General features: G+C 52.2%; 1 protein-coding gene across 2 annotated transcripts; it reads right to left on the reverse strand.

Moving 5' to 3' along the window:
• Positions 1-17,474: 17,474 nt before the first annotated feature.
• Positions 17,475-21,028, reverse strand: AEN (apoptosis enhancing nuclease). 2 transcript variants are annotated; one of them, XM_059858544.1, is made up of 4 exons: positions 20,884-21,028; positions 19,739-20,394; positions 19,255-19,455; positions 17,475-18,878 (listed from the first exon to the last, which is right to left on the reverse strand). In XM_059858544.1, exons 1-4 carry the CDS (start codon positions 20,933-20,935, stop codon positions 18,675-18,677), a joined length of 1,113 nt encoding a protein of 370 aa, XP_059714527.1. In that variant the 5' UTR covers positions 20,936-21,028; the 3' UTR covers positions 17,475-18,674. The 2 variants fall into 2 exon arrangements, with proteins under 2 accessions (XP_059714527.1, XP_059714526.1); XM_059858543.1 differs by having other exon boundaries at positions 19,739-20,397; positions 20,884-20,984.
• Positions 21,029-22,129: the final 1,101 nt, after the last annotated feature.

A 22,129-nucleotide genomic window follows, 5' to 3' on the forward strand; every position in this document is an offset into this window, starting at 1 on the left:
AGGAAATACATGCTACAATCATAAACACTTCACCTGCAAGTCCTCTTATTTATGGTCCCAAGAGTTGTTTATTGCAGGGGAGGACCCTCTCTCCTCAGCGCTGTTTAGGAAAGAGATTTATAATTTCTGTTAAAATTACTTAACATTTTCAGAATCACCTACATTTTTTACAGCTATCAGAGATATAAAAGTAACCAGATCAATTCCTCTAAGTCCAAGAGAGTGGCAAATGTTTCCTTCTTGGACAAACTTTTGGGTGTTGTCTGCTAATGGGTCTCACTGGTTCTGACTTAGCAGAGCAGAGAGTACTCACAGGCTTTGTTCCTTGGCAATGCACCCCAGGTTTTAATGAGCAATGTTCACAGGCTCTTCTTAACCTGCTGACTGAGGAATCTGCTCAGAGAAGGCAGACTTTGCCTTCACAGAGATGTAGCTAAGCTAACCTACTGTACCTGCCTCTCCATGAACATCTCTCAGATGCACTAATTCTGTCATAGCTTTGCCATTGTGGAGAGACATATCAGGGTTAGCTGGCCACACACCTGAATGTCCTGTCCATGATGACTTGTTTTCTTTCTGGTTTTTTTTTTTTTTTGTTTGTTTGTTTTGCAGACATTCTTTTATGGCCTCTTGTTAGTGCACATGAAAGTGCAGAGACCTATGTGCTGTCTGTACATTACAACAAAGCAACAGAAGCTAAAAGGGGTCTCAGGCACCCAGAAGAGCTTTTCCATGGTCAGATGATTGAGAGGAAAGGATGCTGCTGGAAGTACTTTTGACACTGTCAAAAGTTGCCTGTTCGTGGTCAAAACATTTGGCCTGATTTTAGGACTCCATTTCCTGTCTTCTCTCAGAGACCATGTCCATGGTCATCATCTACAGGAGGTTCTTTCAGCTTCAGATCATGTTCAAGCTAAAGCACTCTCCTGCTTTCCAAACCCAGCAGCAAAAATGAAATCAAGCCAGGTTTAATCCATCCATCCCTTCCTGGATAAAGGGGACAGCAGTGGAGGGGTCCTGGGGCACATCTCTCAGCATGATACAACCCTAACCCTTCCCCCACCCTTCAAAAGACCTTGTGATAGTCAAAAAGCACTGATTACTATAAAAAACCCAAACCCTGCAGGAAAGCAGGGAGGGGGAGTTTATGGCCATTGACCTTTTAACTCAGGTAGGTTTATAAAGAGCTGTCTTTCTGTTGCACCACTGGGATTGTACAAGTTTCTTGGCCATGAATGGGAGCTTTGTAGGATTCTACTGTGTGGTCATTCACGGGCAATCTGTTGGTCTTTTTAGAGACATTTAATAAAAAAAGAAAACCTATCTAAGCTACAGGAGGAGGGGGGTAGGCTGAGTATCAGCTAGCGGCCCAATCAATGAGGGAATGTGTTTGGGTCTCCTCCCGGAAGAGAAAGCTTGTTTTAGGAATTTAGCCTGGCACTCACAGGGCTCTGTTTGTATAGCCCTTTCATTTTAAAACACAGGCAGGCAAGTAAGAAGAGATGGATTGGAGCAGGCATGGGGAGAAGAGACAGGGAGGGAAGGGGAACCAAGTGGGGGGAAAAAAGAGCAACTGTTAGAATTGAGAAGAGGGCAATAGTAAGGATGAAGGCAGGAGCAATGATATGCTCTCATTCTGTGGGCACCACACGGTTCCCCAGCTGATGGAAATGGAGTAGTAACCCCCAGGGTTAGGAGAACCCTGGTCCATGTGTGGTGGTGGTACACAATGGTGGGCCAAGGTAACAACAGCTTTGGCTGAACATCCAGCACCAAAACTCCATCAATCAACATCCTTCATCAGGAATGGCACGATGAGGAGTAAAATCCGGGGGGTTTTGCTGATTGTGTAAGAACAAAGCACAGTGGGGCACTGCCAGGATTGGGATGGCTGGACTCTAACATACTGTAGATACATGGGATAAATTCCTTTCAAGTTTCCCCTGGTACTTGATGGAAGAAGGGCACTAACTCTGCACTAGCAGCCTCCAATGAAGCTGTCTCACCAACCCAGCCAGCAGCTCTGCTTGGACACTGTGCTTTCCCTTTTGAGTTGTTGCCATGAAAATCTGAAACGACTCTCCCCCTTTTTCAGTGATGAGGGAAAACTTCTCTCAGGTAGCATGACAAAACCCATTTGGCTCTTTATATGACAAAGGCAATATAAGTGCCAGGCTCAGCCATTAGCTAAACTCATTTTCTCCATGTGTGTGTGCTTTTATACATATATAACATGGATATATAAATCTTTACCTAACTCATCAAAATGTTGGTCTGTGTAATTTTCACCTTGCAACATGCAGCTTGTTAAATTCTCTGCATCACCCTGTAGCAATAAAAAAGGCTTTCACGTGTGCTGCCCTATCTCTGCTGGTAGCCCTTGCTATCTATAATCTATTGGCCTTTCCTCCTCAAGAAAATTTAAGAGTTAATTTGTGAATAGTTACTAAGAACATTTAAGGATAAAATAAGTATGTAGCCTGGGGATAAGAAATGTTCACTGTTCTTCACTGGTGCTCTCAAAGAGCTTAAAGAAAATATCTCCCACCAGCCGGTCTACAAAGTGTGTGACTTGTACATCTGTAAACCTGGAAAGTCAACAACCATATATGATGCTAATATTTGCCAGCCAGAACCCACAACTCACATACAGAGACCTTTGCTCTGTCCTGGCTAAGTTGAGGACTGGACTTCAGTTGTGACTTGGAGGAAAAAAAAAAACAGCCTTGTGAAGGAAAACTTTTCATTAGCATAAAGCCAAAAGCACCAGCTGGATGTGCCTGTACACCAGGGCACTTCAGGGGCAACAAGGAGGGGACTGGGGGGTGTCCCACAACACTCGCAGATAGTCCCTAAATTAGACCAGCTCCTGAGCGGGCCAACAAATGGTGGAGAGCCTGGGCTGGAGACCAGTAGCTGTGAGGTCTCTGTACCCACAGTGTTGAGAAAGTGATGCCTGCTTTGGGAAAGCAATGCTTCTTCATCCCTGAGGAGTTCTGAGGAGGAACAGGGGGGAGATGAAGTCAAATCCTCTGGGTCCTGCTGCACTTCTAGGCCTGGGGCTATGTGTCCCTCCTGAAATGCTTAATTCCTAGATATTCCTTGGGAAAATGCTGGTGTCTCTTTTTCAGAGTTCCTGAGGAGCTGAACCAGAGGCCAAAGCAAACCAGGGTTTGCTATCAATGCCTCCATTGAGGGCTGGGGCAGGCAGAGCACACAGCTGCAGGGCATGGATGCTGAAATGAGGGGCCCTGCCCAGCCTGTGGATCTGCAGGATAAGAAAGTACCGGGAGGGAGGATGGGGGTGTGGGGAAGGATGGAGAGGTTGCCACTGGAAGTGTGGAAATTGCACAGATTTGGACTTTCCACTCTGAAGTTCTTATAAGGTGCGAATTTTGGCAGTGCTTTGTGGTTCTATGGTAACCTGAGGAGGCTGGAGCCAGGGTGTCTGGGGAGAAAGATGGCAGTGGTGGGTTTTAGAGTCCTGGTAGCTGTCCCCTCACTCGTGAACAGGGAGTCTCTGCAATGATGCAGCCCACAAGGAAACACCAGAGACTCTGCCAAGACTGTCTGCCCCCGAATCATGGGTGGTTCAGCCCTGGGTGCAATGCTGCCTTCAGCATCACCTTTTACCCCTGCTCACAGAGTTCACCAGCAGAAACACCTCTGTGACCAGCCAGCAGCTTCTGACAGCTGCACACACACACACAGGGCAGCACTTCATCCCTCTCCTGGCTGCCTGGGCAGTGAAGCAGCAGGACAAAAGCAGATGTGGGTGATTTTGATATCAAACCCCTACTGCTCTCCTGCTTAGATAAGGGCTCTGGAACTTGTGTACATTAAATACTCATCCAAATATCCCAGCCTCAGAGTTCCATGGGGCAGAACCTACCCTGACCCTCCAGCCAAGAGCTCTGTCCCCAGAGGAAGGGAAAACAGAGAGAGGTGCACAAGAGACAGGGACAAGGTCCTGTCAGGTCAGTGTGCCTGGCTGCAAGGATGATAATCAAAGCAACAGGGGTCTCTGGAGGGAGGGAGCCCAGCAGGATCATCCCTTCTGCACACACAAGCTTCAGGAGCACAGTAGTCACATCTCTGTTGTGAGAACTGAACAAGCTCATCTGGCTTTTCCTCTGCTTTCCCCTGGGACCACTCCCCCCCACAAAAAACAAAACAAAACAAAACAAAACAAAACAAAAAAAACCAAAACAAACCAAAAAACAAAAAAACAAACAAAAAACACCAAACCCCAAACCAACAAAACAACCCAAAGAACCTAACAAAAGAGAGGACCAGGAGGAGATTGTACTTCATCTTGAGCAAGAAGAATAGTCTGGCCAGGAGACAAGCACATATCCTGCACTAATCACCATCACCTAACCAGTGCTGGATGTGGTGCCCAGTGTCTCCAGGCAGGGGTGCTGCACAGAGAACATCAGCACATGCTGTGCTGTAAAGGCAGCTCAGGGTCCTCTTTCCAGCACCTTCTGGAGTTTATGTCTTTAAAAAGCTGATCAGACAGCTGTTTCTGAATGGCCAGAGCACTGAGATAATTGTTGCCACAGTGTGAACAGGTGAGGTGTGGGCTTGAGGGACTGTGCCCAGGGAAGGTCAAGAATAGCCCAGATTCCCCCAGCCTGACATGGTGGGACAGGCCTGGAAACAGAAACATCCTCTCCATTTGTACTGAGGCTTGGAAATGCTTATGCTGCTTGAAGAGCAACCCGTCAGGGCTCTGTTGCTGCTCTCCCAGCAGCAGTGACATGTTTCAGTGCACAGGTTTCAGCCCTGTGTGCTGCCCTGCAGGTTGTTGGGTGGTGAGAGGAGTCTGTGCTGTGCAAACAGGCTCAGGCTGGCCTGGGGAAGGGACAGAGGGCCTTGCATTGCTGGGACAGACTACAGCCCAGGCTATGGCTCATCCAAAGCTTGGCCAGCCCAGTGAAAGCTGGAAAGAGCCCTGGGATGACAGAAGGAGTTCTCAACTCTCCCTCTGACTATGGCTTTTGTGAGTCACGTTGTGTTTGCATAAACTGGACCTGGTTGCTAGCTGCAGGTTTTCCTGCCCATAACCACTGTGCCCTTAAAGACCTTCAGCTGTGCCATTATAGAAATTATTATGGTGACTCCATCTCTACCTTACTGCAGACACATTCTGGATGGAGCAGTCAGAATGTGGTGACACTAAGGGAATAAGATTATTTGGGCAATTTTTCTTCTTTTGACAGCTCTTGAACTATGAGAGATTCCAGTAAGAGCAATTACTGGCAGAATGGACGTGGAAAGGGTGATTTTTCTAAAGCAGATATTGGAGAGGGTGTTTGGAGTGAGGGATTGAGAAAGAAATTTGACCTGTGTCCCATCAGAGCAAGCAATGCAGCTTTGTCACCACAGAGGAGCTGCAGACCCCAGCCTGGGAAGGGAAGGAGTTCAAGAACTCATTTTGAATAAACACACACTGTGCAGAAATCTGGGCTTTCTTCTCCAGCAATGGGCAAGCAAAAAGGCAAAAGACTTCAGCAGCCCACAGGCTGACAGGTTTCTGCCCATTTCGATGGAGTGAAGGGAAGATCTTGGCCAACACTCTCCAAACTGTGGGTGTGCCAGGATGTTCTCAGGTTCTGCCAACATTCATAGCCTGACTCATCCTGCAGGAGCCTATTGGGTGGAAAGTGCCCTGTCTGCAACCTCCATGGCAGAGCTGAGTGACAGGAGCCTTTGGGTAAGGCCTGGCAGGGACTTCATGGAAGAATCCTTGACCTTCAAAGCCTGCAGCTCCAGACAGAAAGCCTCATTCCACCCTGCCTTACTCACACCTTTGCCTTTCCCACACAGCGGAGGTCAGATGTGCCACACTGACCCCCCTCCCCATCAGAGCTGCAAGTTTTGTTCTAGGCCATGTTGGCATTGCTGTGCCAGGTTCAGATTTTCTTATACAGCTCAGATTCACCTGCCACACCTTCCCTGGGACAATCTCTCCAGAGCCCAGCAGTGGTGCAAGCTGGCACCACACCTGCTTACAGTAGGAAAGCACAACTGCCAGAGGACTGAGCACTGGGAAAGGCTGGACTGTCTTGGAGGGAAAAAAAAATATAAAAGCCATGTTGGGCATTTGTGGCTTGGAAAAGAAATGTCAGAGCAACAAAAGAAAATGCAGATATGCTGCATCTGCATGGTAACAGGCTAGTTAGGAGGCAGCCCCACCTGAATTCTTGCAGCTTAGCATTTCTCTTGCAGTTTATCAGTTCAGAATTTTCTCATTATTGGCTCATCTTTAGGAGAAAATACTGCTCTTGCTTGGCATTTGATCTTCCTTCAGAAATACTGTTTTTATCACTATTCTTTCAGCAAGTTTTCCTAAGAAACTGGAGACCTTCAAGCTCAGCTGGAGTTTTGCCACAGTCTTCTACTCAATCCTGGTGTAACTCAAGGGCTGAGAACAAGGCTGAAGGCAGCAGCATCTCTCCCTGGAGGTGCTCTCCTGCACTGCAGCAGCTGTGATTAGAGCAGTGCAGAGTCACTGTCACACTCACACCAGGCACTGGCATCTGTCAAGAGAGGGCTGGAGGGGTATGGCCTTTAAGGCAGGCATGGTATGCAGGATTAACCCAAAACCCCTCCTGGTAAAGGGCAGTGGAGAGAGAGAAGCCACTCTGGGATGGGGAGCTCACCAAACAGGCAGATGCGCCTTTCCCTGCTCATGTATATCCTAACAGAAATCTTTGGATTCCCAGTTTGTTTCAATGAGGTGGGTCCAGAGAGGCCAGCATTAAGCACCTAACAGCCAGCACATTTTGCAGCTCTCTGCCCCAGTGGGGATCCAGCCTCTTGCCAGCTAAACTCAAACACCCACACCTGGCAGGTGAGGGGATGCTGAGCTACAGCTGCTGCTTTGTCAGCAAAAGCATTCCCACCTTCCCACCCATGTTCCTGCTGCCCTGGGCTGTTACACCAGGCAGGGCTTGGCCCCAAGGACACAGCAACCTTGCTGGGCTGAGCCACAGGTAGGCACATGCATGCAAAGCTGTGATTGCTCTCATTCCTGAAGTGTGCTTTCCCCCACTAGGCATGCAAGGCTGAGGAAAGCTCATATCCAGCAGGACAAATCTGGAGTGGAGTGGGTTTCAGCAGCCCCAGCACAAGCTGAGGAAATGGAATGAATTTCAGACATTTCTGGAATTTCAGCTGCTCCACCAAGCAGCTGTGCCCTGCCACAGGTGCTCAGTGCTGAGGGCTGGCAGGAAGGAAGCTGAGAGCTCAGCACAGGGAGAACAGAGGTGGAAAGGCCAGGGGCAGGCTGGTCCCATTCCAGTGCCAGCTGCAGCCTCCTGCCCATCTTACTGCCACCCTGCCAGCACCCCAGGGCTCTGCCAGGTCCCTCTGAAACACTGGAGGGGACCAGGTAGGAAGAGACAATCTTTGTCCCTGGCTGATAACACAGCATTTCTCAGAGATCTCCCCATAGCCAAGCTTTACATTTTGCACTTGGGGCCATCTGAGCCCAAGGCAGGTGCTGGCTGAGACCCCCTGGCAGGCTGTCCTGGGGCTGCAGCCACCTGTGTGTGACAGCAGGCACGAAAGCTTGGTGGCCCATGACAGGAGATATTTCTCTAAGGGGTGGAACAGGCAAAAAGAATTTAGATCAGTCCTCGTCGAGATTTTCAGTGGTGTAATAAAAGTCCCTGTGTCCTGGATGCCAGGGAGGTCTGGGGGAGGGAGAAGAGAGGGTGAAAGGGAATTAAATGGGCCTTTCAGAAGCAAAGAGAGCACTTAAATCTTCTCTAGCCCATTGAGTGCAGATGCTGCTGAAGCCTCCCTGCCATGATAGCCAGCAGAGCTCACCCATATTGTCTTTTGACAGTCCCAGGGGAGGGCTGAGCTGGCAGAGAGGAGCAGGGCAGGAGGGGAAGGGTGTGTGCTGGCTGGAGGAACAGGCACCAGTTTATCCATGCAGGATGAAACCAGGAGCACTGGGATAGCATGTACCTCACCTTGGGATGAAACACAGAGTTTATTTCAGCTTCACCCTCCTGAGAGAGACATTAGCTACAAGGTGGGGTGCTGGGGAGAGCACCAAACTGTGAATTGAAATCATCTGAAAGTCACCCTCACATGTGCTCACCAATGATGCCAGAAGGGAACCAACGTCTGGAAGGTGGGGCAGGGTACAACTGGGAAAAACAAGGAGCTGTTCTGTTCCATGTTCACTGAAAACAGCACTCGAGGCAGCTCCAGCTTCCTACAGGACAGAGGACACAGCTGGGCAGAGCATCCCTCACCTGAGCCCTCACCTGAGCCTGCCCACCCCAGCACCAGGGCTCTGTAGGAACAGGCTCACCAGTGCTCCTTCCTTCTGTGTGAGGATTTAGGTGACAGGGGAGGGAAGAGAATTTCTGTCAAACTCTGGTGTAGAGCCAGGGAACATTGTCCTGAAGGAGATGAGGAGGGTAATAGGAATAACTAAAAATAAAAACCTTTGGATTCTAAGAACTTAAAAGAAAGATAGTTTTTAAACACTTAGTAGCTGCAGCTGGGGGTCAGCAATGCTGCCTACCTGAGGCCGTGTGAACTAAGAACATTAATTGAGCCTCCTGGGTATGTAAGCCTCTTATCTACTTACACACAGTGCTTTATCTGGGTGGGAAAAAAATGAGATTATTAGCTCCTTTTAATGAACAGCAGTAGGATGTGCGTGTGCACTCTCTGTGCTGGAAGATCCTTTCCTCTCTCTCTCTGTTTTTTTTTTAATAACTATTAGCTTTTTAGCATATGAGCCAGGACTTCAAAAGGGGTGTAGGTGTCAGAGGAAGGGAGATGGCTCCTATTCATCTTTTCGGGGCTGAAGGTGTTCTCAAAGCTTCTGCTCTGCTCCTTAATCCTACAGGTGCTTCTCAGTTTCTCAGATCTGATAACTCAAAGGTGTGGGGCTCTCCCTGCCTTGCTTAAGTGAGTCCCTGTTTGGCAAGGCAGCCTTTGAAGCTGCTGGCACCTCCTGGTGCCTGTGCTCTGTCTGGGGTGCACAGTGTGGATGGGCCAGGGCTCCTGGCAGGCACAGGGACCTCGAGGATGGAAGTGGAAGGTGGAGGTTACACTTGGGGTGATTTAAATGACACTCAGAGGCCATGGAAGAGACTCTGTGAGACCCAGGTTTTTGTGTTGGGGGATAGCAGACACTGCTCTGGGTTGTGCTCATGGCTTTGGGTCAGGCTTGGCTGCAGGGGCTGGCTGGGAGTTACCCACAGTTTTGCTCTGTTTTTAGGAGACAAATCCGTGTGAGATCAGCACCACGCTGGTGCCACCCCCCTGCTGCCCCCTGCCTCCTGCCACCAACAGAGTGGGGGGCCCTGCTGGCTCACAAGCCCCAGGGGCCTGGAGAAGGAAGCTGATATGGGAGAGCCTATCTGCAGGAGCAGGATGTTAAACCCTCAGCATGGAGTTTCCCAAGGCAGACTGACTCCAGCAAGGGGCTCCAGGGAGCCCTGCCTCCCCTCCTGTCGCCAGCCCTGCCTGTCACCCTGCCACTGCTGTGCCTCTGACGTGATCCCTGCTCTGGGTGTCCTTCTGATCTGAGGGTGACTTCCACCAGCTGCTGCCCTTTCCTTTAATGCCTCAGAGAACTGTGTTTGCTTTTCAGATTCCCTTTCCTGATTGTTTTAAAAGACAGATGCCCTCTGCTCCCTCTCCCGTTAAAAGCCATGGCTTTTCTTGCTCCTAGTGGGCTGTAAACATCTTTCCTGTTACAAACCTGCCCTTTCAGTTGCTCTCTGGCTCTAAGCAGTGCTGTTTTTCCCTTTGTAAGCTGATTCTCATTTATTACCCTCTTATCCATAAGCTGCTATGGTGGGCAAGCAGAGATGGGGTAATTTCCCCTCTTCTAAGCTCCACTTCCTAACTAAATTACACCTGGATCTACCAGTGACATTAAGGGTGCTGTACTTGAGAGAGGATTCAGGCCTGGATGAGGGTTTGAGAGCACTGCAGGGCTTTCTCCTTGCCCTCTTGTTGTGTTTGTACCTGGAGGCTATTGGGAACTTCAGCTGTGGGGAATCCACAGTGGTCTGTGGCTTGGCCCAAATGATTTCTAAGCAAGGGCAGGGTGAGAGGGAGGAGCAAAGCAGGTCCCAAAGCAGGGTTTTATAACTCTCCCTCCTCACATCTAGACTGAAGCCGAGGAACTGGTCAGTCCCTCTCCCTGCAAGAGCCAAGTGTGCCATAAAGATGGAGCCTGAGGCAGGGGCAGGCACCTTGCAGCTCTGATTCCTCACCCTCATCCTGTCCTAAAAGGCTGATTCTTCTCCAAATGATTCCACAAACTTCCAGCCCCATTCCCAGCTTGAGTTTTCAAAACTGCCTCTCCCACTGCACGTCAGGGCTCATCTAACATCTTCTTTGCACCTCTCACTCCTTGTCCCAGCCTAGCTGCTTCTGCCTGTAGGAGGCAGGGGTAGGGGGAAAAACCCTGTAATTGAGACCCTCAAAGTGGTTTGCAAAGCTCTTCTGTCCCTGCTGTGATGCTGCTTGTTCTGGTGGAGGGAAAACTGGGCCAGGGATGGGGTCATGTGTATTTCAGGCATGGGAGAGCAGAAGCAGTTTGTAGGATCCCCAGTGCACAGCCACTGCTCTGCTCAGCCCCTGCAGTATAAAACAGGCTGTGGCTGGCAGAGGTTGCTTTGTGCTGGACAATACCAGCCCTGGGATGGTGATGATGGTTCAGGTGGGGGGGCCATGAAGTGGAGAGGGAGCTTTTAAAACCCTGCAGGGCTTGGCATGAGGCAAAGGAATACAGCAGGGAGAAGGCTCCCTTCCAAACTTATATATGTTATTAAAAAAAAAAAAAAAAAAAGAGGAAAAAACCCCAAAAGCTGGAGCTAAAAAGGCAGCTTGAGGAACGGAGCTGCTGGAGTTTTCCGAGAAGGCTCCCAAGATGCACAATGGGAACATCTGTGCCTGGGCTGGCGCCTTGGAAGGGTCTCAGCCCGCAGAGCGGGGCTGGCGTCAGCCGGCTCAGCCCTGCCTCGATGCCTCCCCTCCCCAGAGCCTCGCCCGGCTCCTCCCGCTGCCCCTCCTGCCTCGCAGCCAGCCGTAAATCCCCTGTCCCACCTCTGCTCCTCCGCCACGGGCTCTGGGCAGCCCAGCATCCCGCAGCAGGGGCAGGGGAGAAGGAGGTTTGGCCCTGGGAACAACTGTGCTCTGTGCTGCCCGTGAAAGGCAGCTTCATAAGGCTCCTCTCAAAACGTCCCCTTATTGGGACCTGCTCTGGGGACACGGGCACAGCCCAAGGCACACAGGGCCTTGGCAGTGCTGTTCTCCTGCTTTTGGGGCTCCCTCCAGGACATTTAGGCTGCTGATGCTGAAGGCAAACATAATTTCTTCTCCATTTTTCCAGCTTGATCTATCAAAAGACCCCTAAAAAACAGCAATATAAAATAACGATACAGTCTTGGCACAGCTCCTGGCCTTTGCTGCTCCAGTCCTGATGTCTGGGTGGCTCTGCAGGACATGGAGCAATGTGAATCCCCGTGAATGGACAGCACTCAGGGGTTGCCTGGGGCAGGGCAGAGATGAGCAGAGACGAGAAACCATTTTTGGAGAAAATTTTTCACCCTATGTTGCAGGTTAATGCCATCTTAAAATGACAGCTGCTGCTCTGTGTAGCCCTGGCTTTGATGGTTTTCATCCCTCTGCTGTTTTAAGAGACCAGGAGATTAACAGGGACTCCAGCATGTCCCACAGTGCCACCACTGAGTGTGACTTGGCCCCTGGAAGTTGCCACTCACAGCTGAGATGCCCATCTTATAAAGGCAGGGGTGGTTTCCAATAAAAGGGAAAAAAAGGGGTCTCCACCCTGGCCAGGTAAAGGCCAAATGCAACCAGACCCCAATGCTGCCCTGGAGCACCTCTGGCTCCAGGGTCCATGGGTGGTTGTGCATCCCTGTCCCACCACACCCTCCTGCCCATGGCAGGCACTCCCCTGACAGACACAGCTAATGGTACTTTATGCCCCTGCTTTTACCTTCCTAAATGAATTCCTACCCTCTGAGTAACACTAATGGGTGATAGCTTGTCTTCCTCCTGTCTGGTGCTCAGGAACTAAAGCTGTACATGTTTTTTGGTGACAGTTAATGGATGGTTAGTGGCTGTTTTACTCAAATGCATTCACGATGGAATTGCCTCTTTGTCCATTTTCTCCTCCTGTTTTGGGGCTGTCACCATAACAGCAGCAGAATTTTAAAATACTAATGGATTGAGAAAGACCTGGGGTATGGGAGAGAGGCCAGTGCTTGCAGAATGTTATCAGACTTCAAAGACCCCAAAACACACAGGGATTTAACTGAGTGATGTAAGTGGTCTTCAAGCTGCTTTTGTGCTTGTGAGCTTCCTAAATTCATCCTGGGAAGCCGGGGCAGAGCCGGGCCCCCTCCCATCCCATCCCAGCCTCTGAGGGGATAATTCAGGAACCAGCAGCCCGAGGGCACCATCTAGTGAACAGCCGGGACTGCAAGAACCTGAAATGGGCAGAAATGGAGTGAAAATTGGAACTGGGGGCTCCCCGGGGGTCAGTTCAGGGGGCTGGGGAGTCACGCTTTGTGCTTTCCCTCTACTCCTGTTATTTTAAATTTTTTTTCCATCAGGTTCCCCCAGAGAAGAGCCTTCACCACACTGCACCCTTTGTGGCAGGGATGTTGGCCTGGAGCACACCACACTTGCTGCTCTGCCCTGGCCAGTGGTGATGGAAAGATGATGGCATTATGTTTTCTTGTTAGGTGGGGAAAAAAAAAGGGTTATTTCTAATGGTTTGTGAGGGGATGCAGGCGTGCAGGAGTGGAGTGGGGGAGGCAGCTCTGTTGTGGGGCAGGTCTGAGCTGGAGGCATGAGCTGTGTTTTCAGCTGAGGTAAAACCACCCTTTAAGAGGAAAATCTAAAAGAGCTCCAACATCCCCCCCATCATCCCCAGGGTGAGCTGAGAGGGCAAAAGGAGAGGCTGAAAGACCACAGATTTGGTGCACAGCTTCAAGGTCCCTGAAATGATGAAGGAAGTAGGGATGAAGGAGACACCACACCACTCCCCTGCTGTCCCCAGGGCCAGGGGGCTGAGCTGGTCCTCTCCCCACACTGTCTTACTGGGAATTGCAATTCCTTACTGGGAATTGCACACCTTGCCAGGAGAAGGCTGTCCTGGAATCTGCTGTTCCTCTAGGAAGATGGGTTTCCGCAGCCCAAGAGCAATTCCCTTTGATATCTGTTGCCACTGTTGCCAGCCTGACTCCTGCAGCGTGTCCCTGCTCCCACTGATTCCAGACCAACCCCAGTCCCCCCACCCATAAAATCAGTGGTTATTTTGTGATCTGGCTTTCAGAGAGGCTGTGGTTAAGGCATGGGCTTATGCTCACGTATTCAACCTTGGAGATGCTGGAGGAGAGAATCCCAGGGCAGGAACAAGGAAAGGTGATGTCTCCAAGCAAGATCACAGCAGTGACCAACACCTCAGCTCCTTTTCCTGGCAGTGCTGGGGAACACCCCCCATTCCCCTAGTGCTGCACCCCACCATTCCCTCCTGCTCTAAAGGTGGCACCTTCAGCATCTCGTGGCCCCCACGAGCTGTTGGCATCCAGCCCCAGGTGACCCCGTGAGTGCTGTGGGGTGCCTGTGGTGGGGTGACCCATTCTGGGGGGGCTGCCTGCACAGAGAATGGAGGGGTGTTATCCTTGGGGGCTTCTTTGTGTTTTTCTGCAGCAATCCTTGCCAAGCACCCAAAGGATTTGTGGAGAAGGCACTGAGGGGTACAGGGGTACTCAGGTCAGGCCACCCCCCTGTCCAGCTCACCCTTTGCAGCCCCCTCTGGGGCCAGCTCCCTGGGGAGCACGGAGCTGCTGGGAATTGTGCCTTTCCCTCTCGTATGCACACAGTCACGATGGTTAGTTAAGTGGCTTGTTTTTCATTAGGAAAAGACTGTTGCTAGGCCACCCTGCTCCCCGGCGTCGGTCGGGAAGGGGTTTTGCAGCCAATCCGGGAGGCTGTGCTGGGGTTTGCACACGCACACATCACGCACACCCCTGCTGCAGCCCAGGTGCTAAGCGGCTGCCAGATGTGCCTGTTCATTTCCACATCGCACCTATCCGCTCCTTCCGGCCAAGCCGCTTATTAAGGCTCCTGAGATAATTTAGAGTTGGCCGCGAGTTCTCTGCCTTCTAATTTACCCTCGGGGAGTAGAGGAGAGGTGGGGTGGGGGTGCTGATGGGGCGGGGTGCAGGGAGCATGGGTTCTGCCTCTGCTTTGGTCTCTGCTGCAATGCCCGAGTGAAGCCTCTGCTCTCTGGCTGCAAACAGGGTGAATCGTCCCTCTGTGTCCCCACAGTGAGGGGACAGACTGCCTCAGCTTAGGGCCTTGCTCCGGGCTGTTATTAGGTACCAGCCTTGCTCCATCCCACGACATTCCTGTTGTGATTTTTAGGGATGTCCTGTCCAACACCAGGTGTTGGTGAGCTCCTCCTAACTCTGTGATTCTGTGATTTGGGCTTTACGTGGCATTTCAGCCGTGTGTCCTGTGATGAGCAGGGCCAGCAGCAAAGCAAGCCAGGTGATTGATCGGTCAGGGGATGCTGCTCCCAGCTGCTGTGCTCTCCATGCACAGTCCCTGGCAGATTGGAGAGGAGCTGGACCGTGGTCAGGCACTGGGGATGCAGGGCAGGAGGGTCAGACACATCCATGCACAGGGCTCCTGGCACAGCTGCTGCTCTGCCATGGTGCAGTTCCAAGCATCCTATGGGTGTCCAACACCCTCCCAACAGAATCCCTGGTGCATGGCAAGGGAGGGAGTGAGCTGAGCCCAGGATGTGAGCAGGGTGGAGCCTTTCACAGCTGCAAATCTCTCACCGTGGCAGGAAAGGAACGGACACCAAAACTTGCAGGAAAAGGTGGACAATCCACTCAAGCCTCAGTTTTTGAGTGCCCCCCATGAAAATCCCCATGTAGCAGGAGGAAAGCTCAATAAAAGCAAGAGAAAGCATTGAATTGTGCCTGCTGCTCAAGGAGAAGCTGTTGCTAGACAGAAGTAAAAGCTGTTGCCATCGGCTCCCATTGGCTCAGCCCCACTCCAATGACGGCCTTATCGGTTACCTGCGCTCGCAGCTGGCTGGAAAAAACTCATTTGACAATGTTTTCCCTCTGATAAAAAAGCCCAGTCCTGGATTCATGGGTTTGGGTTAATCATTGTTCAGGGGTTGTTGAGATAACAGCTGAGTTTTCTGCAGATTCTTCAATTATCACAAATTTTAGCGTAAATGGTGAGCCAGCCCAGCTCTCCTTCTCCCACCTAAAGATGCTCAGCCTCCCAACACCAGCTCCAGCAGGCTGCCCGTGAGATGAGCCCGAGCGTGTGACGAGCTGGAGTTTGCTCAGCCATGGCAACTCCGAGCTGGCACAGAGGTGAATATTCACAAACACCTGTGAAAATCCCCATTAGCTCTGAGAGGCTGGAAATGGGGCCAATGTCACCACTTAGATTATTCAGAGCAAACACTGTTGGCAGGGAGCAGATTGCCACCACCTTTAATCATCCATGTGAGGTCTGCTCAGCAGCAGCCCTATTTTGGGGGGCTGCAGTACACAGTGTTGGGGTTTTCCATGCCCTTAAAATCTGATGGAAATAGAAATTAACCCTCAAATTTGTTTCTTACCTTCCCCAAGAGGTGGAGATCATGGCATAGAAGCAAAGCTTGCAGGGCATGACAGCACCAAAGGGCAGCTGGCCTTTGGCTGCCTGGATGCCTCCAAATTTGCCTCCAAAGCAGGAGGATATTTCAGCAGGAGGATTAAATCAGTGGACGGTCAATATTTTGGAAATGCTCTTTTTTCCCCTTAATTATGCCTTAGGCTGATGGCAAGGCAGACTGAGCCACAGGCTGGTAAAGCCTTCTCCAGGTTCACCCCAACACACCTGTCTCACATTGGTCATCACAGGGCTGCAAGGCAGTGAGACAGGGGGGCTGGAGAGGCAACAGGCTGGGGCTCAGGTGGAGAAATTACTTGGGAGCCATGGAGTGCCCCATATAAGCTCTCCACAAACTCATGTACACCCCAGAGAGATGTGGTTACACGGGCCAGGTTACATGGCTATGAGCAAAGCTCTGCTCTGTCCTTCCTCCAGGTCTGCTTTCCCAGGAGCAAAGACAGCACTGCTGCATCACTTTTGGAATGCCACCATCTACTGACAGTAGGATGCAGAGCTTTCACCTTTCCTACAGCTTTGCCTCCCTCCTGCTGTCCTGGGGGAGGTGGAGATGGCAGAGAGGAGGAAACAGACCTGCACCAGCCGTGCTCCTCCTGCACCCCTCTGTGTGCCCTGTGGGGTTCAGGCCCTGCTGATATTGCTGCACCCTGAGCTGGCACAGAGGGTGCTGCTGGCCCTGTTTTACACCCTGCTGCATCAGGAACACACCTGGGACAAACTGGAACAAACAGGATTTAAAGGCCTACCACGGGGTCACATTTCCTTTGCTCTCCAGACCACGAGCTCATGGCAGAGCCCAGGTTATGATGTCTGTTGAAGGATGGTTGTGCTTGGGCCACCGTGAGGACAGATTCTTAGACGTGTCTGACACGTTTCAAAGCATTTCTGAGCTGTTCCTGGCTTCCTCTGCCAGGCAGGGAGGAGTTAAGATGGGAAGTGCAAGATGTGTCTGGTAGTGGCACTGATGTGTGCGTCAGGTGTGCCTGCGTCACCCGGCTGCCTTGGCTGCTTCCCAAGGCTGGGGCTGAGCTCTCCTTACCTTCCACTGGCTGCTGGGAAAAGCCTGGGATGGTCTAGCCTGGCTGATGGGGTCATGGACTCCATTCCAGTGCTGGCTGTTGTACCTCCTGTGCTGTACTAGGTTCCCTAAGTCCCCAGGGTGCTGGCAGCCCTCCAGCCTGCTCTGCCACCTCCCTCTCACAGCCCAGGCAGTGGGACTGGGCTCAGGGGATGCCCCCGAAGGCTGCTGTTAAGGCACATTGTGAAAAAATATCAATTTTCTATAAACATGGCTGTTTGGTTCCCTTGTGAATCAGGTAACTCCCTCTGTCCAGCCCCAAACCCCTCTCTGGTGCTCACACACCCAGCTGGGGCACATTTCTGCAGCCATGGATCATTTCATGTCACCTACAGGCAGAGTCACTGCAGATGAGCAGTACCCTGTCCCCACACTGTGACAGGAGCCCACGTCACAGCTCACATTCCCACAGTGATCTTGCTCCCAGACCTTGGGCTCTGGCTGAGCACCCCCTGCCTTCACACTCTGGGGTGTCCCCAGAGCAGAAGGGACAAGCCTGTACCCCAAGGAACTACCTACTCCAGCCTCTCAAAGCACCTTTTCCAGTTGCAGGTGGGTTTGAAGCCCTAGAACATAGCACAGTACTTGGGCACCTGTTTGCCAACCTCATCCCTGCCCTCTCACTCCTGGAGAACTGCCAGATCAAATCATGCAGAATATACACAAGGGGTTTAGCCAGAACAGTTTTTAATTTAGAATTGGACAATCATGTGAATAATTTATTTAAAATGAAGTGCATTCTATGCTCTTGTCCAGGCTGGACATTGATTAGACCCAGACTTTCCTCCTGAACTTCACTGTGCAGTTGGATCCCTGTAAATCTATGGGCCTGATGGGATTCATCCAAGAATCCTCAAAGAGCTGCTGATGTCATTACAGAGATGCTCAACATTTTTTAAGCAGTCTTAGGAATCCAGAGATGTCCCATCTGACTGAAAGCTGGCAAATGCTGCCCCAGTTTTGGAGGGCAAGAAGGACACTGGAAAATACAGCCAGTCAGTCTCACTTCACTGACAGGTACAATGATGGGAAGTATTTTTCTGGGAGATATTGAAAACCACCTGGAGCACAATGGGCCCAGCCAGCATGGCTTCATCAGGGCAAAGTCCTGCTCAATGAACCTGATTTCCTACTACAGCAGGGTGCCCACCTAGCTGATCAAGGGACACCAGGTGATGAAATCTTTTTGGACTTTAGCAAAGCTTTTGATACCATATCCCAGTATCCTTCTGGAGAAAATATTCAGCTCACAGCTGGAGCTGAGCACTGGAACAGGCTCTCCAAGGAAGTGATCACAGCACCAAGCACATTTGAGTTCAAGGAGTGTTTGGATAAAGCTCTCAGGCACATGATGGGATTCTTTGGGTGTCCTGTGCAGGGCCAGGAGTTGGACTCAATGATCCTGATGGATCCCTTCCAACTCAGCATATTCTGATTCTGTGAAAGAAAGTGAGGGGCAAACTGGTTGTTTAATGGCCCAGATAGTTCTCACCCTTTGGACATCAGCAAAACACCTCAGTCCCTGCACAGGAAAACTTGCCCCTTGCTGTCTGGGAGGAGGACAACCCCACAGAAGGCATGGAGGGTGCTGGAAGCCTCCATTACAGGCCCACAGAGGCTCCTCCAGGCTGACACAGGACCCTACTCATCCCCAAGTGACAAATGAACACAGTGCAGTCACAGCCCTGATTTCTGTGTGACAGCTCAAGGCTGCAGACAGCATTTTTTGGGAGATTGCTTGTGTCCAGGTGTCACCATGTCTCCATCCCTGAGCAGAGCAGTGCTGGGCACGAGCCCCAGGGGAGGAGGTCAGCAGTCACCTCCACCTTTAACAGGCACCATGATGGCCCAAAACACACACTGTTCCCCATCACAGGCTGCTTGCTATCAGCTCTGTGGGCCAGTACTGGTCATCCAGGTACTGGCTGCTGTCTGCAGCAGGGTCTGTGATGGGGCTGGGGGGCCGGGGGGGTAGGCTGTGGGCCAGCTCCTTCTCCCACTGCACCTCCACCAGTCTGTACAGCTCCATGGCTGTCTGGGCGTCCTCCACCGACGAGTGTCCTTTGCAGCCCACCTGAGAAAAGGGGAAAAAGCCTCGTTAGATAAAAGGGGCAGCAAAAATCTCACAGGTCACGTTGTCTGCTTGCTTGGAAGGACAGAAGTGCTGTGGGTTTTGAAGACAGCAAAGGTGTGATGTAGCCAAGGCCATACAGGTATCTCTTCCACCCTTTTTGGAAGACACAGATCCTGTCTCCATTTTACTGAGATATTTAATGGTCAGACTGTGAGGTCCTTGGCTCTCCCAGCTTATTTATAGCCAGGAGCATGGGGTGAACAAGGCTCATCTCAACCTCATAGTGAACATACATGGAGGTGGGATGACCAAGCTGACCACAGAGGTCCATAGCTAACCCAAGGCTGTTTCCCATCTCAGGGTTCCTGGTGCTTACCTGGATCTTTTTATGGAGCAGGTGCCTGGCCAAGTTCTTGAGGGAGACATTGGCTCTGATGGGCAGCCCTGCCCTCTTCTTCAGTGCAGGGCTCTGGCTGGTGTCTCGAGTCCTGTCTTTCGGGTGGAAGTACTTCAGGGCTTGGAAGTCATTGTGGATGGCGTGTCCTACCACAATCTTGTCTTTCAAGATCTTCAAGATCTGGAAGAGTCACAGAGGGTTAGACTGACACTGCAGCAAAAGAAATACCAGGCAAAAAATAAGCCATTTTGTATTAAATTCAGCTCCTTGGCTTCTAGTTTTTAGGTTCCCAGAAGGAATAACAAGCAAGCAAACCAACCCACTGCACAGCTTCAGGCTCCCACTCCTGTGTTGTGCCTCTGCCTCAGAGCAGCCTAGCACAGGCCACCAAGAATCCTAATATGTGCCTGACAGATAACACACAGGCTTTTTGACTTTTTTTTAAAATTTCTTTTCCTCTGACCTCAGCCTGGGCAGCCTTGAAGGGAATTGCATTCTTCATGTGCTGCTTGGTGATGCCGCTCCAGCGTGTCCGGTAGTCCACAATGGGCAGCTCGGGCCGGACGTACTTGTCGTAGATGACATCCCCCTCGTAGTTCACCACGGAGCAGCGTGCCAGCTCGCTCAGCTTACCCTGAGGGCCCGTGCCCACCATCTCACAGTCGATGGCCACGTACTTGCCTGGGCGCAGCACCAGGGAGGATGTCTGCACCCTCCCGGAGCTGCCGTTCCACTGGGACAGCAGCACGGAGTGGTGCCTGGCTATGCTGTCTGGAGAGGCAGATGGAGACAGGGATGAGGACACGGTCTGCTTGGGCTTGGGGACCTTGTCACAGAGCGGTGCCGTGGTCTCGGTGAGTTCAGTGTGTGCCTCCAGCCCCGCCTCGGGGGTCTGACTACCCGGGTGCCTGTGGGGACTCAGCAGCCCCTTCTGCTCCAGCACCGCCCGGCGCGCCATGAACCGCTGGTGCTTACGGCTCTTCTTCTTGCTGCGAGCCTGCGGCGAGCCGGGACCCTTCGGGGCCTGAGCGCAGCCCCCATGGGCGCCCTGCAGCGTGGGCAAGGAGACCTTCGGAGCGGGCACCAGCGGGGTCATCTGTCCTTTGCCCGGTGGCATTCCTGCTGGAGGGTGCACAGGGGGCCGTGAGTGCCATGCGGACCCCATGCTCCCTTGTCAGGAAAGGACGCACAGACCCCATGGCAAACCCACTCCCCTGCGGGGGTGGCACAGGCAGGAGAAACGGGGCAAGGCAAGTGGGGGGAGGGGACACGGACATACTGTCGCACCCTCTGACACACCACGCCTTTGCCCCCTCATTGCGCTGTCCCACACCGCCCCATTCCCGGCCCCAGGGCCCTGCCCAGCCCCTCGCCGATCCGCAGCCCCCTGCCCACCCCACTACCCCCTCTGTCCCCCCATTCCGTACTCCCTAAGGCCCTGTCTGCCCATTACCCAGGCCCTCTCCACCTCGCTCCGGGCCCCAGCTCCCTGACCTCCCCGTTTCCCATCCGCGAGCGTCTGCCGGCCGCCCCCAGCCCCTGTGTCCCCCCGGTGTCCCTTGTACCCTCCCGGTGTCCCCTGTGCCCCCCGGTGCCCCCGGTGCTGACCGCTCCCGGCGCCGCTCACACGTGTCCAGCCCGGAAGCCGCCGCGCGCACATGCCCGGGCAAGTCCAGCCGTGACCACGCCCCCTGCTTCTCCATTGGCTGCACGGAGCTGCTAATCTGCATACGAGGGCGGGGCTTCTACCGCCCCCGAGGGCCGGGCCGTCGCTGCTTTGGGGTCTTTTTGGGGTTTTTGGGGAGTCCCAGCCCGGACTGGGAGATGCGCAGGGTTTCAAACGTGTCCCCCCCTCTCTGCTCTTGGCAGAAGGGACTCTCCGTGGGGCTGGGTTTGGGTTGGCACGCACGCTGCGGTGCCCGGCTGCACGCCCCGGAGCGCAGCCCGGCACGGACACACGGCTGCGCGTTTCCCGCGTGTTCCCTGTGTCCCTTCGTCCTGCAGCTGGGCTGGGCTGGGCTGGAGCACGGCAGCTTGGGGTGTGCATCCTCCAGGCTCTTCCAGGATGCTCCCCGGAGTGCTGGGGGGCAGCTCCGGCTGGGGCATGGTTGAAGAGGGGGTTTCAGACCGGCCTCTCGTTGCTTCACTCTGAAAGCTCACAAAAGCAATGTCCGAGGTGGTCAGAAGAGGAGAAGGGCCTCAGGCAGCCCCAGCCAGCGGCTTGTCCCCGTGCATTCAGCATCGCTGCAGAGGCCGTGTGCCCTAGGGCAGACTGTGACTTGTTGTGGTGGGATGAGCCATACAACAACAAAATCACTAGTCTTCCACAGGGAACCAGGCACCGTGTCCATCCTCATCCCTCTGGGCCTTGCTGGGAACGTGCCCTCTCCCTGATACCGACGGGGCTCACAGGGATGCAGGACAAGTGTTTTCGCACTCCACCGTTCTCCCTTTCCACCACCCATTAGCTTCTCTAGCCTGGTAAGAAAGGAAAGATTTAGATTGCCCCGTGGCTTATTTTTTCATATTTATTTTCTGTTTTTCTTTTGGTCAGTAAACCTCTTCCTTAAATCAGTTGCTCCATGTTTTGCATTTCTTGCTTCCATCCCTGCTGTTCAGCTAATTAATCTCCCTTTAATGAGAGTCATTCAAATGTCTCACAATATCTTGCTAGGGAGTCCTGTCAGATCTCTGTGTAGAAATTTATACTAATTTCTGGTGTTTTTGGTGAAACTGTGCATTACAGCTCTTGGAGATGGTTCATTTCATATTCCTGGGCCTCTCCACTGTGTTTTTCTCCCTGTAAATGAGGTGTGAGCTCACTATCACCACACAAGTGAGAGCAAACTCAAGC

This window comes from Haemorhous mexicanus, chromosome 13 (genome assembly GCF_027477595.1).
Source record: "Haemorhous mexicanus isolate bHaeMex1 chromosome 13, bHaeMex1.pri, whole genome shotgun sequence".
In the NCBI taxonomy this organism is placed as follows: domain Eukaryota; kingdom Metazoa; phylum Chordata; class Aves; order Passeriformes; family Fringillidae; genus Haemorhous; species Haemorhous mexicanus.